Genomic DNA, 17,632 nt, shown 5'->3' on the forward strand with positions numbered 1-17,632 from the left:
CAGATGCTGAAACTTATTGTGACCAGTGAACACTACAGACTCGAGGGATTGCAATCTCCTGCAAAGTAATAGAACACAACTCAATATGCATAAAACAAATCCTACTTGCTCGGCTTTAGCTGATAGAATCAACTACCTGTGTAATAACAAAGCAGAAGAAACTATTTCTCTTGTGACTGGAGCTTTCTCCTATGATCGCTAATGTAGCTTACGCTATACATCCTGGTAATTAGCCCGTTGGCCACAGTTTTCAATAGTAATGGGAAAACAAATTGATTGCCATTATGATTCCTGCATTGTTGTGTGTTCTATCTACTCATGTAGAAAGATGGCTGCTGTATTGTTAAATATCAGTGTATGATTTTTCTGTTCTGTAAAAATATATATTATTTCTACTAAGACATTAGAAAAGGATGTTAACCCCTTTGTGACTACTGTTGGAGAGTCCATGACCAGTCACTTTGGATTAAAAAAAAAACAAAAAAAAACACAATTGCAATTCACACAAAAGTATTAAAAGTAACACTAATGCAATTAAAGCGCTATTATCATTTGAGAAAACCTTTTGATGGGTTGGGATCTGGGTGTTCAGACTGAGAATGCACAACTGAGCACTGCTCTCCCCTTCTCATTGCAGAAGACAAGTTATTTAGTCTAAGGAGCCTGCAGCAAGACTGGTAGTCATGGGCCAGGGAGAGAAGCTGCATTTAAATAGTTAATTAGTGGGCACAGCGATCAGCTTGCACTGGCTAATAGCCGCAGGTATAGAGGGGGCTTGTGACCCCTCTCTATACCCTCTTACCGGCACCATGATGCAACTGTATGTTGTGGTGCCAGTAGGGGTTAAAGTACAGTATAAATGTATAGTCTTACAAAACATAACGGACATAAGACATTAATGTATTACACAAAAGGAAAATAAAAATATTTTATTAATCAAGAAATGAGAAAATACATCAAAATAACATTTTATGATCAATAATTTATATAAAAAAAAAAATCACTTTTTCCCCTAATTACATGCTGGTCGGTAGTTTCTGTTGTCTCTTTTTGGACGTAACACCTGTTGTTTTAAATTCTTCTCTTTCCTTTAAATATTCCTGTTTACATTCTTCATAGAAGGTTGGATCTTTATAGCTTAAAAAAATCAATTAGAAACTGGAATTAGCAAAATTTAGTGAGAGAACAGTATAATATAGCAATTTAGATAACCAATTTGTTATGCAGTTATTGCAAAAGTATCCCATTACAGTCTTATGAAAGTGGGACGTAGCTGATATGCTTAGGGTGGTATTACACGGGCCAAAGGGGGCCCGATAATACCTGTAAACGAGCAGCGATCTGCTAGATTGTCGCTTGTTTACTGGACCTATTAGACGGCCCGATAATTGTCAAACAAGGGCTGCAGGGACATCGTTACCGATGTCCTTGCAGCCCTTGCTTAACTATATACATTACCTATCCATGTTCCAGGGCTGCTGCTGCGGTCTTCTTCTCCACGGGTCCCGCGCGCTCTAACTTCAGAGTGGCCTGTAAGCTGACAGACCGCTCAGCCAATCACAGGCCGGGACCGCCGCGGCCTGTGATTGGCCGGGCGGCCTGTCAGCTGACAGGCCACTCTGAAGCTAGAGCGCGCAGGACCCAGGGAGAAGAATACCGCCGCAGCAGCCCTGGAGTGTGGATAAGTAATGTATATCGTCAGTCGCCGGCCGCGCACTGCTACTAGACGTAGCGGTGCGCGGTCAGCACCCAACGAAAATAGGTCCAAACCTATATCAACGATCAGCCGACGATCGTTGTCATCGGTTGATTGTTGTAATTATTACATAGAGCGATAATCGGCCGAATTTGGCCGATTCGGCCGATTATCGTTCCGTGTAATAGTACCCTTAGCTTTTGCTGTATGTCCCCACATGAAGTGTGTATGTGGTCATCTCCCTTTTGTAAGCATGGGACTCTACTCTCAGGCACTTAGCCACTCCCCAGCACATACTGTCTGCCATTGTTCAATTGTTAGCCTGGGTTAAAGGGTACCTATCATTTCACCAAGGAGGCTGGAAAGCAGCAGTGATTTATGATAATTTCATGGTCCACTGCTAGTGAGTGGTCTACTGAATTACAAGTGTATTGCACTGCAATCCTAGGTGTATTGCAATACAAGTCTGTGGAGCATCAGGCAATTCAATGTAACCACTTATTTTAGTGACGGCACAAACAATGCAAGTGTGTGAGACATTCAATAATCATGTATACTTCTTGATTTAGCAGTGAAGCATGGAGTTACTGGGATGCACTGTTGTGATACAGCCGTCTGGGTTTAATAAGAGCTACCCTTTAGGGCAGTGCTTCTCAAACTGTGAGGTGCCCCCTAGTTGCTGGTGAGGCACAGCTGGGGAGGTAGTTTTCCCAGAAGTGACTATAAACAGCACAGTCCTTTCCCTGGTTGCAACAGCCTCAGTTTCAGGAACATTATTGACTCATTTTGTACTTATGTTAATGTATACAGAGTTTAGGAGACACATGAAGGGTAGACTGAGCAATAGTTTTTATATTTGTATGGACTTCCACCATAGATAGTGAGGCCCCAGCATCTTGGTCAGTCTGATGAGGCCCAGGCATCATTATGACAAGTCTCCAGTAGAAAAAGTATGAGAAGCACTGCTTTAGGGTGACAAATGGAACCCCCTTGTTTACTGCTGCAGTCACTGAGCAGAAAGCGGAGATCCATGACTGCATGTCAGGAGCAGGGGGGTCACTTGGAATCCTTGTTACGTTTCATCCCAGTCCACCCTTTCTTCAAAAAAGAAAACTTTCCCCACTTGACAAGTTGTGAGTAGTTGAGTATTATATGTATTATAGCACTTACTGTTTTGTGAGGCATTCTTTCAGTGCTGCATTTTCATCTCTGCACTTCACCACCATAAGAAAACCATTCTCTTGGCAGCATTTTGTGAAAGCTGAAAGAAAATGGATGGAACAAAACAAAGATGTTAAATCTCTATTCTTTTTACAGTCACAACGTACATAACTACCTTTCATGGATGACGAGGGATGGATTTTTTTTTTTTTTAACTGTAGTACAAATTAAAGGGGTTGTCTTTTTCTTTCAAAACAACTGTTGTCAGAATGTTACAAGTTTTCCCATACTTACATTTCCCGCAGGACATACAGCAGCTGAAGTTTTCTTTTCTGTCTGACATAGTGCACCTCTGTCTATGACAGGAACTGTCCACAGCAGGAGAGGTTTTCTATGGGCATTTGCTGTCTCGGACAGAGATGTCAGCAGAGAGCACTGTGTCAGACTGAAAAGAAAACAACATTTCCTGCAGGACATCCAGCAGCTGATAAGTATTTTTAAAGATTTTTTAATAGAAGAAAATTACAAATCTATACAAGTTTCTGAAACCAGTTGATTTGAAAGAAAAGGATTTCCCCCCCTTTAAAGTGACACTGTCACCCCCTTTGTGCATTCTGACATCTCTACACAGGGTGTAAAGTGTAAATTTAGCGTTTTTCATAGCGTATTTCAAATCATACGTCATGGTGTTTGTTCACGTAAAAAGTGTCCTTTTATCAGCGGCAGATTGTATTAAGTGGCATTAGTGCCACTTAGCCCCGCCCACAACGGCACAGTTGACCACGCCCAGTTGATGCACATTGGTTGGCCGACGTAAAGGAGCCCCGCCCACTTAACACAATCTGCAGTTGATAAAAGATGACTTTTTACGTGAACAAGCACCATGACGTATGATATAAAATAAGGTATGAAAACCGCTAAATTTACCCTTTACACAGGTGTTGTAGAGATGTCAGAATGCAAAAAGTAGGTGACAGTGTCACTTTAAGTAATCCCATTAGAGGATACTGCAGTCAGCCTATGTTAGAAGAGACTTGCTGGTAATAAAGAGGAACTTTTTTCCAGTGTCCATAAAAAAAAAAAAAAAAAAAACCTAATGTGACAGCTTGTAAATTTCTCATTGTAATAATCCTCATTTTTACAGGTCAAACATTATACTACTTTGTTCATATCAGTATAATATAATTAAGACATATATTAGTTATAATTTATACGATTCTTTATTAACCCCTTCACGTCCACAATCTGTATAAATACGTTCCTACTGCACATGCCCTGTGCAGTAGGAATGTATATATACGTTTCTGGACTGAAGGGGCTTTAAATGTGGGCGGGACTGCTCTAATGCGGGTGGTCCCGCACACATCAGTTTGGCCGGCTGCAGAGCCAACAACAGGCAGACAAGGTCACACAGCTTCCTGTCATTAACTCCCCTTAAATGCCGTGATGCACAGCGATAACAGCGTTTAAAGGTAGTAAGTGACAGGACAAGCACCTGTCACTGACTGCGGTGGTCCCAATAACTTTTACCTGCAGGCGGGGGTAAGACACTTACCACCGTCCTGTCGGAACTTCGATCTGTAGATAGTACAGATTGCCGATAGTACTGATGAATGCTATAGTATGGCATAGTATATGCAATCAGAGCATTGCATATATAAGTCCCCTAAGGGATTTATATATGCAATGAAAAATGTGGAAAAATTAAAAAGATAAATCTTTTTTTAAAATCTCTAATAAAAATATCCCAATAAAGATTTATATTACCCTCTTTCCCATTATACAAGTAGAAATATTAACAAAATATAAAAAATAAACATATTACACATTGTAGCGAGCAGAATTGTGCAATCTATTAAAATATAACAATATTGTTCCCCCACAGTAAACAGTGTAAATGAAAAGTGAAAGAAAAACCCACCAGGATTGCTGTTTTTTTTTTTTTTAAATTACACATTACAAAAAAAAATAATCTAAATGTTTCTTGTACACTAATTTGATATCAATAAAAAATAGGGATCTTGGCGCAAAAAATGACACCCCAAACAGCCCTGTAGGCGGAAAAATAAAGGCGCTATGGCTCTTAGAAGGTGAGGAGGAACATTGCTTCAATTTGACCAGGACATTCGTGCACCAATGACCTCGGTCATGAAGGGGTTAATATAATAATGATTGTCCTTAACAGTTGCCAATCCTACTTTTACAATTCCCCGGCTACAAAGCCAACTCTCATCTGCTGTCCAACATTTCACATGGATGACATTTGTTACATGCTATGGTTTTCTTAAAAAAAAAAAAAAAAAGTTCATAGTTTGATGTGTAAATACCTGTAATTGGTTTTCTCAATGATACACAAGGCCTGGCAGTAATAATTTACTGAATAAATCCCATTCAGCGTTCACAATATATACATTGGCACAACATATATTCACAAGATGTAAGAGACAAGTATAAAATGTAATTAAATGGAAAGCCCAATACATTCTGCATGATGGCACAGTCTGAATTTATAGCTTCTGAAATTGGTTTACACATGACTAGGGCTTCTAATACAATGTTATAGCTTTGTGATCAACAAATTAATCCTTGTTGTAAGCATTTTCTCACTCACTGACCAAATCTGATCCTCAAGTCTCGCTATGGCTGGCCTGCAGCCACACTCTGTTTGTAAGGTCTTTGTCGCTTATTTAGCACAAGGATTTAATTAGAATCTTTCCTTTCATATCGCATAACACATAACCCTGCTTTTATTTGTTTCGATTGATAGAACTCCTTTATTCTTTCCTGTTACAATGAAAGAATTGGGTGGGATGAGGCCATGTTTTATATGTGTATGTAGAGCCACACAGGCAGGTGAAAAAATATGCATTTTTAGCTTTCTGCCAGTAAAGGCATTATCCTGTTAGTGTATAGTAAGAGGGTTGTGTTTGATACATTAAAGTTTTTCAGTCAGAAGGGTTGTTTTTCCTTTGTTTTTAGGTTGTGTGTGGGGGGGGAGGTAGAATTGGGGGGACTGTATTCAGCAACAGCATAAATCATCATCAGTAGAGGGCAGACAGGCTGACAGAGCAAATACATAGCCCAGGCTCTCTATCTCTCATGCACTAGATTGACCATTCCTCTACTTCCTGTGTCCCATCCTAGTGTCTCGGTTGCTAGAGACAGACTGAGCATAACAGCAAGCTGTGGACAACAGAAAACTGCAGGAAGGTGAGCCACCTAGTGGAGTTTTTCTTTTTTTTTTAACGAGTGTAAAATCATTTTGGTAAATGAAGTGATTTACAAATATGCTAGGAATCACATAGGCTAATAAAGAAGGAAAGTTGTTTTAAACAGTTGCCATTTAGGGTATGTTCAGGCGGAATTCCGCGGCAGAAAGTTATCCCACCTGTCTCAGTGTGCCATAGACTGTCTATGGGAGAGAGCACGCTCCTCCTCTGCTGCTGCTCTCTCATAGACGGGCTATGGTACACTGAGACAGGTGGGATATTCCACCTGATTTACTCAGTGTAAAAATACCCTTTAAGTTGGGATAAAAGTGACTCTGTACCCACAGACTGAGCCCCCAAACCACTTGTACCTTCAGGTGGCTGCTTTTAATTCAAGATCTGTCCTGCGGTCCGTTTGGCAGGTGATGCAGTTATTGTCCTAAAAAACAACCTTTAAACTGGCAGCCCCGTGCCCTACAGTTGTGGCCTAGATTGTGTATGCATTAGGCTGGCACAACTTCTCTGTCCCTCCTCCCCGCCCTCCTCATCATTAGGAATGCTACAGGCAGATTACCTACTATTCGTCAGCTGTGTCAGCCCGGCACATGGGCTGGATCGATAAGACACCTGTGCAAATGTTCAGCATGGAGAAAATGTACCAGTGGCATTCCTAATGATGAAGAGGGTGAGGAGGAGGGACAGAGGGATGGTGCAAAGTTAGGGCACAGATATTCTAAGTGCCCTTCTAAGTTTAAAAGTTGTATTTTAGGACAATAACTGCATCACCTGCCAAATGGACCGCAGGACAGATCTTGGATTAAAAGCAGCTATCTGAAGGTACAAGTGGTTTGGGCGGGGGGGTCAGATTGTGGGTACAGAGTCGCTTTAAGCAGAAAAACCACATATAATCCCTTTTAGGGTAGCTTCACACATATCAGAATCGCAGCGGATTTCAAATCTGCTGCGATTTCCCTCCTGTCAGTTTCATTAGGATTACACACTCGCAGAGGAATTGTCATCCTGCTGCAAGTATGTGACAGCCCCCTTAACCCCCAAAGCCTGGTGCATGCATTACCTGGTCACCACTTCGGCTTGTTCTGTGGCGTCCTGACGCCCTGCATAGGCAAAAAGTGCGTTGTGGCGGGACAGCACACTGATTGGCTGAGCAGGACATCCAGACACCAGCAGCCACAGAACAAGCTGAAGTGCGGACCAGGTAATGCATGCATCGGGCCACAGGGGTTAAGGGGGCTTTACTTACATACTCGCAAAGGGATGACGATTCCCCTGCGAGTATGTAATTCAATGAAACTGACAGGAAGGGAATCGCAGCGGATTACGTTACGTGTGAATACACCCTTAGGCTGGGTTCACACTACGTATATTTCAGTCAGTATTGTGGTCCTCATATTGCAACCAAAACCAGGAGTGGATTAAAAACACAAAGGATCTGTTCACACAATGTTGAAATTAAGTGGATGGCCGCCATATAACAGTAAATAACAGCCATTATTTCAATATAACAGCCGTTGTTTTAAAATACCAGCAAATATTTGCCATTAAATGGTGGCCATCCACTCAATTTCAACATTGTGTGAACAGAGCCTTTCTGTGTTTTCAATCCACTCCTGGTTTTGGTTGCGATATGAGGGCCACAATACTGACTGAAATATACGTAGTGTGAACCATCCATTATGGTGCGTTCACACCTACAGGATCTGCAGCTGATTTTCTGCAGCAGATTTCATTTAAATAACTGAACACAGCATCAAATCTGCTGCAGATCTGCTGCAGATCCTGTAGGTGTGAACGCACCCTTAAGGTGATATTCATGGTTAGAAATAGAGCTTATTTTTTCTAAAAACTGCTTTCCTCAGCTGTCATCAGGTTGTTTGTAGTATTGCAGCTCAGCTCTATTGAATGTGAATACCAGATACAACCTAGGGACAGGTGTATTGCTGTTCTTGGAAAAAAATAAGCTCCATTGTGGATAGGTTCCTGGATAACTAATTTATAATCTAAGGTAAATATGTTGTGTCAGGTGGTGCTTCTGGTTTCTATGGACTAAGATTTTTCTTTTCTTTACATGGCTGACAGATCATGTGACTCCACTGAGATAGAATAAAGGGCCTTTTTAACACTATTCCAATGTATTCCTATAAAGCAAAGATGAAATATGATGACCAGCCCCTGAGGTTTGCCATCTATTCTAATAAATACATGTTGATATCCCCATCCCTTACTGATTTATCAGTAAATGCCAGTCAGCTCTGCCTAGAGGACTCAAATGTCATGTTATAGGCAGGATATCTGCATGACAGGTTCCCTTCAAAGCATAAGAAGACAGGGAATGTGGGATATGACAAGTTTGCTATAGAAAACCAATGCATCAGTCCTACGCAAAACACCTATACCCAACATGTATACAATTAAAGGTTATCTACTTAAATACATGTATTCATTGTATGTACATTGTTTCTTTTTTTTAACCATATCTCACCTCTATAATGGTATGGAAAGGAATGTAATATACAGCAGGTCTATAATGAGCTTCCTGGTGTCTTCAAGTCATGAAATGCTCCTCATTTACCTTTGTCAGCTTACAGGTTCATTTCATTAATGTGAAAATGTAATGGGTATTCAGCTCTTGAATCTATATTGGTGTTTCAGAATCCTATCTATACACATATAACAATAGCATTTCAAGCAAATATACAGTGTATCCTGCTTAGTTTTTGATATAGGTCAACGTTCACTAATTGGAATATACTAGGATGGATAAAATTGGTTTTCCTACTTTATTAGATAGATAGATAAAATATATATTTTTTTATTCCCCCCAGGGAGGTTTTCACAAATTCTAAAATTAAAAGCATCCAAAAAACCTAAACTATTAACTTAAAAAAAGCTAAAGTAGCTTCAACCTGGTATTGTAGTCAGCAAGAGTGCAATGTTTCAGGGAAGAGCACGCACACATTCTTCAGCTGTAGGCCAGTATAGGTATGATGTGAGGTCCCCACTGAAAAATGACTGCTGAGTTGCCTTCAGTAAAAGAAATAATTTCTCTTGACGCTTTTGAAGGCTGCTTTTATTTAGCAAAAGCCATCGGGAGGTCCCTCTCACTTGTTAAGTCACCAGTCTTGTTTGGTTAAAAGGTGTGATATCCCAGGAAGAGACCCCGAGTTACAGCAGCAAGCACGCTCTGCAATGGTGATAAAAAAAGCCCTGCCTGGAACACACAGACAGAATCTTTGCAAGGTGATAAAATAACCCCTTCCAGCTATAGCCTACACACAGATACAAAGGGCCTCGATAATGGCAGAATTCTATCAGCATTCACTTACCAGTATACTGAACGTCTGAATTCTCTGCTACGTATATTTCATTACTTTGCAATTTTAAAGATTTTACTTCTAAATACATATTAACTGTAGTCATTTAGTTGATAGCTAAACATAACAGCAAAGATAGATATATAACAATATACCCTGACATTTTATATTTAGTTCTTAGAATGGACATCATCTTCATTGGCACTGGTATCCAAACTTTAGAAAATGGCTTGTGACTGGCTCGCCCAGTCACCTATAGACACTTAGAGATTCTACGTATACTGACTGGAACATTGACAAATAAAGAACTTGTTGCCTCTTGTGTTACTTCCAGTCATCCTAGTCTGTAAGCTCTTGAGAGCAGGTCTCTAATTCGGTATTTTAATTCATTGAGTAATTTAATATATAATCTAATGTATTTATTTAAACAAGCGCTGCGGAATCTGTTTGCGCTATACAAATATTATTATTATTATTACAGAGAACCTCAAACCAGCTACAGATCCTAATGTCCCCTCTGTTGTCTGCAAGTGGCCATTGTGGTCAGGTGAGGTATTCTGAGTACAGAGGATAGGTAAAAAATTCTGTTGACCTCATTGGCAGGCTTAAAGGGGTAGTGCGGCGGTAAAAAATTATTCACAGAAAACATACATTACAAAGTTGTATAACTTTGTAATGTGTGTTAATGTCTGTGAATGGCCCCCTTCCCCGTGTCCCACCACCCCCACCCGTGTACCCGGAAGTGTAGTGCATTATACATACCTGATCCGTGCCGACACGCGTCCATCTTGTGCCAAACGTCATCTTCGGCCGGCCCGAACACCTCCGATCTTCCCGAGTGCCGGCCGCATCATCAGCTGCTCAGCCGCGATTGGCTGAGCATAACTGTGCTCGGCCAATCGCGGCTCAGCAGCTGATGACGCGGCCGGCACTCGGGAAGATCGGAGGTGTTCGGGCAGGCCGGCCGAAGATGACGTTTGGCACAAGATGGCGGACGCGTGTCGGCACGGATCAGGTATGTATAATGCACTACACTTCCGGGTACACGGATGGGGGTGGTGGGACACGGGGAAGGGGGCCATTCACAGACATAACATACATTACAAAGTTGTATAACTTTGTAATGTGTGTTATTCTGTGAATAATTTTTTACCGCAGCACTATCCCTTTAAGAAGATCCTATAAAGTCTGCACCTAGTCTAGCCAGTGTGAAACCAGTGGTAGCCTAAGAATCCACTTTCCAGCTTACCCCAGCAAAATCAGGAATTTACCGGGGGGCGTCTAAAAAACTCTGCAAAGATCCCTTTATTCCCATGGCAGCTCCCATATAAAAGGATCTGTCTGTGAAGAAAGACAGCGCCTCTATGTAAATCAGAACGGGTCCTCCTAAATATCTCTCTAAAGACCAAGAATTCTGCCCATCTTTATGTGCGGCTAATAGCAATGATTTTATGGCTGCACAAAAGATCTTATCAGCTGAAGAGCAGATTTGGATCATGTTTTTTGGTCCAGCCTAAAAATCATTGGCCTCCTATATGTAACAGCGATGCACAGCCGAAAGCTGATGAATGTTTAAAGAGAATAAAGTTTATACATACCTCTCCACGCTCCCTGATGCTTCTGCCCGCTCACTGGTATCTTCCTGGATTCTGTACACTGTCTGCAGCCACCCCTAGAACAGTGACCAAAATCAGTGGCCAAGACAAGATAGCACCTCATAAAGTGATTGGCTGAGCATCCTGTCACTTCAGTGAACGGCTCTGCTAAGAACAGCAGACAGAAGCCAGGAAGACACTGGGGAGTGGGCAGAGTAAAAACTTTATTTTACACTAAAGGCAAGGGCTGCACAGACATTGCTCATGATGTCTGTGCACCCATTGCAGCCATGTAATAGGCTCAGTAAACAAGCAATGTCACAATGTCAGCAGATCGGCACTCATTTACATTAGTGATCAGGCCATGTAATAAAGCCCTATGCCATGCCATCTCACAGATTCCAAAAATAAATTATTGATTGCCCACCATATTATTTTAAAGCAAGTTTACCATCAGGACATTCGCTTTAAGTTTTGCACATGGATATAATGGCGCTGGTGCCACAGTCCTTTTATTGAACTACGGCCCGGTTCCCTTGCGCCTTTGTATTCCCGGCCACTGGCCTGGGCTGAAGCACTGGAGTTGGCCAGCCCAGCCCCAGTGGAAAGAAACCCCCTCCCCTTTATGACGCAGCTCCATTAGAATCAATGGAGCCACACCATAGAGGGGAGGGGGTTTCCTCCCACTGGGGGTGGGCGGGCCAGACTCCAGGGCTTCAGCCCAGGAGGTACCCGGGAATAGAAAGGCCCAGTATGCAGGAACCGGGCAGCGGTTCAAAAAAAAAAAGGACTGTGGCACTGAATTCTCTGTTCTATTCATATGCGAAACTTAAAGCCAGTGTACTAATGGTACATTCACTTTAAACATTTATTTTCCACTCATGCATGATACGAGATAGTATGGCAATTATTAATATGAAATGAGAAATTTACTTTTATCTACAAACTATTGAAAACTGTGCAGTTCAAGAACCTGCAAAACTTGGCCTTTTTTGGTTTGCATATTGTATGGATCTCTAAGGGTACTATTACACGGAACGAGAATCGGCCGAATCGGTTCCATGTAATAAATACAACGATCAGCCGATGACAACGATCATCGGCTGATCGTTGATATCGGTTCTGACCTATTTTCGTCGGGCGCCGACCACGCACCGCTACGTGTAATAGCGGTGCGCGGGCGCCGACTAATGATATACATTACCTATCCACGTTCCAGGGCTGCGGTCTTCTTCTCCCCGGGTCAGCTAACAGGCCGCCCGGCCAATCACAGGCCGCGGCAGTCCTGGCCTGTGATTAGCTGAGAGGCCTGTCAGCTGACAGGCCACTCTGACGTTACAGCGCGCGGGACCCGGGGAGAAGACCGCAGCAGCAGCAGCCCTGGAACATGGATTGGTAATGTATACAGTTATGCAAGGGCCGCAAGGACATCGGTAACGATGTCCCTGCAGCCCTTGTTTAACGATTATCGGGCCGTGTAATAGGCCCAGTAAACGAGCGGCAATCTAGCAGATCGCTGCTCGTTTACAGGGATTATCGGGCCCTGCTCGGCCCGTGTAATACCACCCTAACCATTTAAGGTATCACTTTCCCAGTCACATTTATGTGCTTCTAGTCCATGGCATCTGAAATGATATGTGGTATTCTATGCGCACATGTGATATATTCCTCGACGGCAAAGATATTTCAACAAGGCTTACACGTGTTAAAAACATAACTATAGACACCAGCCTAACTTTGCCTGCTTTGCCCTGGCTGCAGCCTGAAAATCTTTACAATTTTTCTACTTAGTAGCTGGCCCTACTGAGGTGTCATCTCACCATGTATATTATCACAACACTTAAGATATTGTGATCACACTCTTCAAATAAATGAAAGTGTTTGCCATGAATACAGAGGGCTACTTTTATTTATTTATTTTCTCTATGCTCAACACCTTGCAGTGATATGATTTGCAGGCGTTAAAACAAAGAGCAGCCGAGGTGGAGGACTGCGCTCAGTACGGAAGGATACATCCTCACTACAAACTGCTTACAGGGCACAGAGTGTTAAAAAGACTATTTCCTTTTCTTGGAAGAGTACAATATCTTTGACAGCAAGTACTGATACAGTGCAAATAATACAAATAAACACAGGAATAAAGCAGTACTTACAGCACTTATCTCGAAATAAAAGTACACACAAATCTGTCTACAATGGACCTTTCTCATATGCTACACAGCCACAGTGGCTCTATACTGGTGCATACATAAACTACACATTATAAATTGGACACCAGCATCTATAGAAGGGTCCTGACCTGTCTAATGTAAAATCATTGTAACAGTTAATTGTGAGAATTAAAGGGATTGTTTGGCCTAAGTGACTTATGTATACCGCTGCCAAGGCTACAGGGGACAAAGCAGTGATACATACTTACCTGTCCCACTCTGCCGCAAACTCTGGTTCCCTGGCCACCCGCTGTTCTCCTCTCCCCGATGCTGTCATCTTGTTACTAGGGATGGTCCAAACCTGCCAGCGGGAGGACCGCCTGGAAAACTGGGATATAGCCATAGCCATAGACTGTATCCCAGTTTTCCAGGCGGTCCTCCCGCTGTATCCACCCTCTCCACGGAGCAGGCAGACAGCGGGAATCATTGCCGAGAGTTCAGGTTCGGACCATCCCTACTTCTTACCAATTTCCAGTTGTATTCCTTTCTGACAGGAAACGGCAACTCAGCACAGACAGTGAGGTTTATGCTGAGCAGCTCTTTCTTGTCAGAATGGCACACAACTGTAAGTTGTTAAGATGACAGCAGCAGGGAGTGGAGGACAGTGGGCGGCCTGGGAACCGGAATTTGCAGTAAAGTGGGACTGGTTAGTATGGATGACTGCAGCAGTATGCATTAGTCACTTTGGCAGGAGAAGCCCTTAAAAGTTGCCATAAATACACTTATACTTACCATATGCACAGATAGTCTTGCCTGGGAACAAACATTCCCATTGAGCTTCAGAGCTTAAAATCTTTGCAGGGATTTGTCCATAACCTATGGATTGTGCCATTATCAGTTGTACATGCAGGAGACTTAAAATAAGGGCTGTGGAGACGGAGTCAGAACTAGTTTGGGCTGGAAACGGAGTCGGAAAAATTGTACCGACTCAGACTCCAGCTTTATTTATTTATTTATTTTTAAATACGCCCACAAAGGGGTCAATGAAAAAACAACATACGCTTACCTACCTCATTTATAGCTTCTTCCCTGTACTTGTGCCTCATATATTTTACTGTATATTATAACCTGAACCTTAAAAGCATTACCAGTAACAATACAAGTTACTTTTATCCACCTAGTTTCCCCAAAAATACAACATCCCTTGAAAATAAGACCGAGTAGAGGTTTAGCTGAATTGCTAAATATCAGGCCTCCCATAAAAGTAAGACCTAGCAAAGTTTTTGTTTGGAAGCATACTTGCAGAACAAAACACCAGGGCATGCAGCTGTGATTCTTTTTAGCCCCCTGCCACTGTTGTCCCTTCACCATCCATTGCAGAGCAGCTGCACGCAGGACATGAAGACCATCACCTGCCACCAACCCTGGTGTTCCCTTTCGTGGATATCAATTGTAATTGAGCAGGCAAGGCATCAAGAGGTCCGTCGTCTGCCACCAATCCTGTTATCCCCTACTGCCAGATGTACAGCTGCAGACAGTCTAATGTTATCCATTCGCCTGCCACCATTCCACACACTGTCCCTGCTGTGCTGTATGAGTGTGCTGTAGTGAGTTCCCCTGGTGGCCAGAAGTCGCCATACTGTATGCTCTGTCCCTGGTGTGCATGTGACATGTGAATTCTTCTTCATTACAAAATAAGGCATCCCCTGAAAATAAGACTTAGCACATCTTTGGGAGAAAAAAATTAATATAAGACACTGTCTTATTTTTGGAGAAACACTGTAAATCCCCATTATTTAGCTTATGGTCCCCAGGTTTGCTACACCCATTGAAAATCCTTTCTATACGAAATTCAGCAGTGATTTGGCATTTTTTATTGTAAACATCAGATGTGCCTAACCGGACCTGCTGCGTAGTCATACCATTATTACTTGTAAACTGGACTACTGGTTAAAATAAATCAATATTAAGTTGAAAAAATGGTCAGTCTTTAATAAATTTGAAGCAGACAATTCTGACGGGCTTTATCCCAGTAATGCTGAGAGTTCCCTCAGTCAACACTTTAATACATGTGCCCCACTGTGTGTGAGATTTGTAAAGGAGGCAAGAGCGCATTCCAAAAAGCTATTTCATGATACAGCTAGCATGTCTTTAATTTGGTGCCAGATCAAGGTTGATTAGTTTGTTATGTGACCGCCTCCAATGTGAAAGTGCTCAGAGAATCTTTAGCGGGTGCATGTAATGAGCCAGGAAGTTGAGAGGATGAGCATGAGAATAAGATTGTTGTGTATTGTTCACCGCTGGGTGCATAAGCTGCTTGGTATTGTCAGTACACCAGCCTGGCCTAGATTGATCATGGATCAGTGAACATCACTGAATATCTAAAACCTCTGACTCAATTAATTCTCACCTGATTAGGATGAGGCTGATATTCAAAGTAAATCATCTCTCCAGTCAAGTAGAAATCAATATTTCTGATTTTACTTTTAAATCACTGTTATAAATAATAAAATATCCTCTGCTGCCTCTTCCGTACCGTACAAAGAGGGCTCCGCTTTTTATATTCTACTCTGCACGACTGATTAAAAGAATTATTCTAATTTGGGCAAAAGCATATAGAAGAATGAGATTAATTTAAATAGTGGTAGATGAAACAAAGTAATTACATTCACACAAAGGGGGAGAACATTATATTTTGTTTAACACTTTCCCTGCCAAAGCAGCGACACAATGATTTAAGCATTCCCACGTTTTACTAAACTTACAATATACAAAACTATTAGAGATCACTAAGACAAACTTCTGACTCCTCTACTTTTTCTCCAACTACTTCATAATTGGTAATAAGTGGTAATGACAAGTTTACTGTAGCAGAATGGTAACATTGGGATTTTCATCACCTATTAAATATTTAACAATCTATGCATGTGATTATACAATATGTATTATATATAATGAAATATTTTAGTTAAAAATTATATAGTCTGGTTTTGTTTGAGTAGACATGGAGCTAAAAGCTGTGCAAACATATGTGCCATATGTATAAAGCATCTGGCTGTCACTTCTGGCATGTTATCCAGTTCAAAAGTGGCAACATTTCTGCAAGCAACATTTTATATAACAAACATATGTAATAATGTGTTTACACAGAGATTTATCTGACAGATCTTTGAAGCCAAAGCCAGGAACAAACTATAAACAGAGAACAGGTCCTAAAGGAAAGACTGAGATTTCTCCTCTTTTCAAATCCATTCTTGGCTTTGGCTTACAAAAATCTGTCAGATAAATCTTTCTGTGTAAACGCATCATAAAGTAGCCCAACTCTAATAATTTAGGTTGGATCGGACTACAGGTGAACACATACATGATAGAGCGGTACCATAACACCAGTGTAAACAACAAACTATAGGATGTCTCTTCTAAGGTTCTTCTAAGATACACCTACCTAATTGAATCTACTGGCTCAGGAACACAATTTATCAACATCAAATACATATAAAATATGTACCGTAAGAGAGACCAACTGAGGTGTTTTACTAGGATAGTGAAAAGTTGTCTCTAATAGTAGAAAGCCTTTTACTAATGTCTAGATTTATTCAGAGCCCTTAATCCTTCCTGTAGTCCCTACACTTAAAGGCCAGATTACAAAGTGCCACTTTTAAAACCTTTAAGTCCTACAATCCCCGTAGAAGACTTACTGTATAAACTACTCACCATGATAGAAGGCACGGGGCAATGTTATGTTAAGCACTACTGTTTTGGTGTAGTCAATGTATTACTTATTTCACAGTTAGCCTGTTCTTCCAAGTCTGTTTGTGGACAAGAAAGTCGCAGCCCATTCTCCTTTTTCTGAGCACTTTCAGTGCATTTTTGGCCAAGCAGAAAACTCCCATACAATGTGAGCACTGTGGGAGATTATCCAATGAAGTGTGCTGCTTGTGAAAGGCAAGCCTACAAATGAATGGCGTGTGAAACAAACCATAATGGTCAAAAGATCTACAAAATGATGCCTACTGAAAAGAAGGGAATTCACTTACGTGAGTTTCCATGTGATAGTCTACACAGTAAGATATCAATGGGACTTCGCAATAAAAAATCAGAGATAAAACTAAACAACTGCATGTATGGAAATTAACGTTCACCTTTTTTAGCAGAAAAACGCTACGAAACATATCAAGTACTACTTTTGTTTTCACGTTGCGTATATATCCCTCTAAATGATGGCAAATATGATACAAAATTACACATATATTACATATGAAATGAAAGGTAGACGACTTGAGAATGAAATACATTATTTTTCTAACATCACTCTGGGCAATAATCATGGTTGGAAAAAAGAAAACCTGTCAGCTTGCTGAAATTGATATTCATTAGGGCACTTTTACCTGAATAGGGAACATTTGGGCTTTTTGGTCTTTATGATAGCCCCAGCTGGTTATGGTAGAAGGTTAAGGCTTTACCACATTCTGTTCAATTCTGTATCCTA

At 41.4% G+C, this 17,632-nt stretch overlaps 1 protein-coding gene across 3 annotated transcripts in view; it reads right to left on the reverse strand.

Moving 5' to 3' along the window:
- Nucleotides 1–914: 914 nt before the first annotated feature.
- CMC1 (C-X9-C motif containing 1) overlaps nt 915–17,632 on the reverse strand; it is a 36,962-nt gene continuing 20,244 nt past the window's right edge. For all 3 annotated transcript variants that reach the window (XM_069958640.1, XM_069958639.1, XM_069958638.1), the window contains 2 exons: nt 2,867–2,957; nt 915–1,137 (listed from right to left, as the gene is read on the reverse strand). In XM_069958640.1, coding sequence (XP_069814741.1) covers nt 1,017–1,137; nt 2,867–2,957 — 212 coding nt within the window. In that variant the 3' untranslated portion in view covers nt 915–1,016. The remainder of the gene's footprint in view (nt 1,138–2,866; nt 2,958–17,632) is intronic.

Source organism: Dendropsophus ebraccatus, chromosome 2 (genome assembly GCF_027789765.1).
Source record: "Dendropsophus ebraccatus isolate aDenEbr1 chromosome 2, aDenEbr1.pat, whole genome shotgun sequence".
NCBI lineage: Eukaryota > Metazoa > Chordata > Amphibia > Anura > Hylidae > Dendropsophus > Dendropsophus ebraccatus.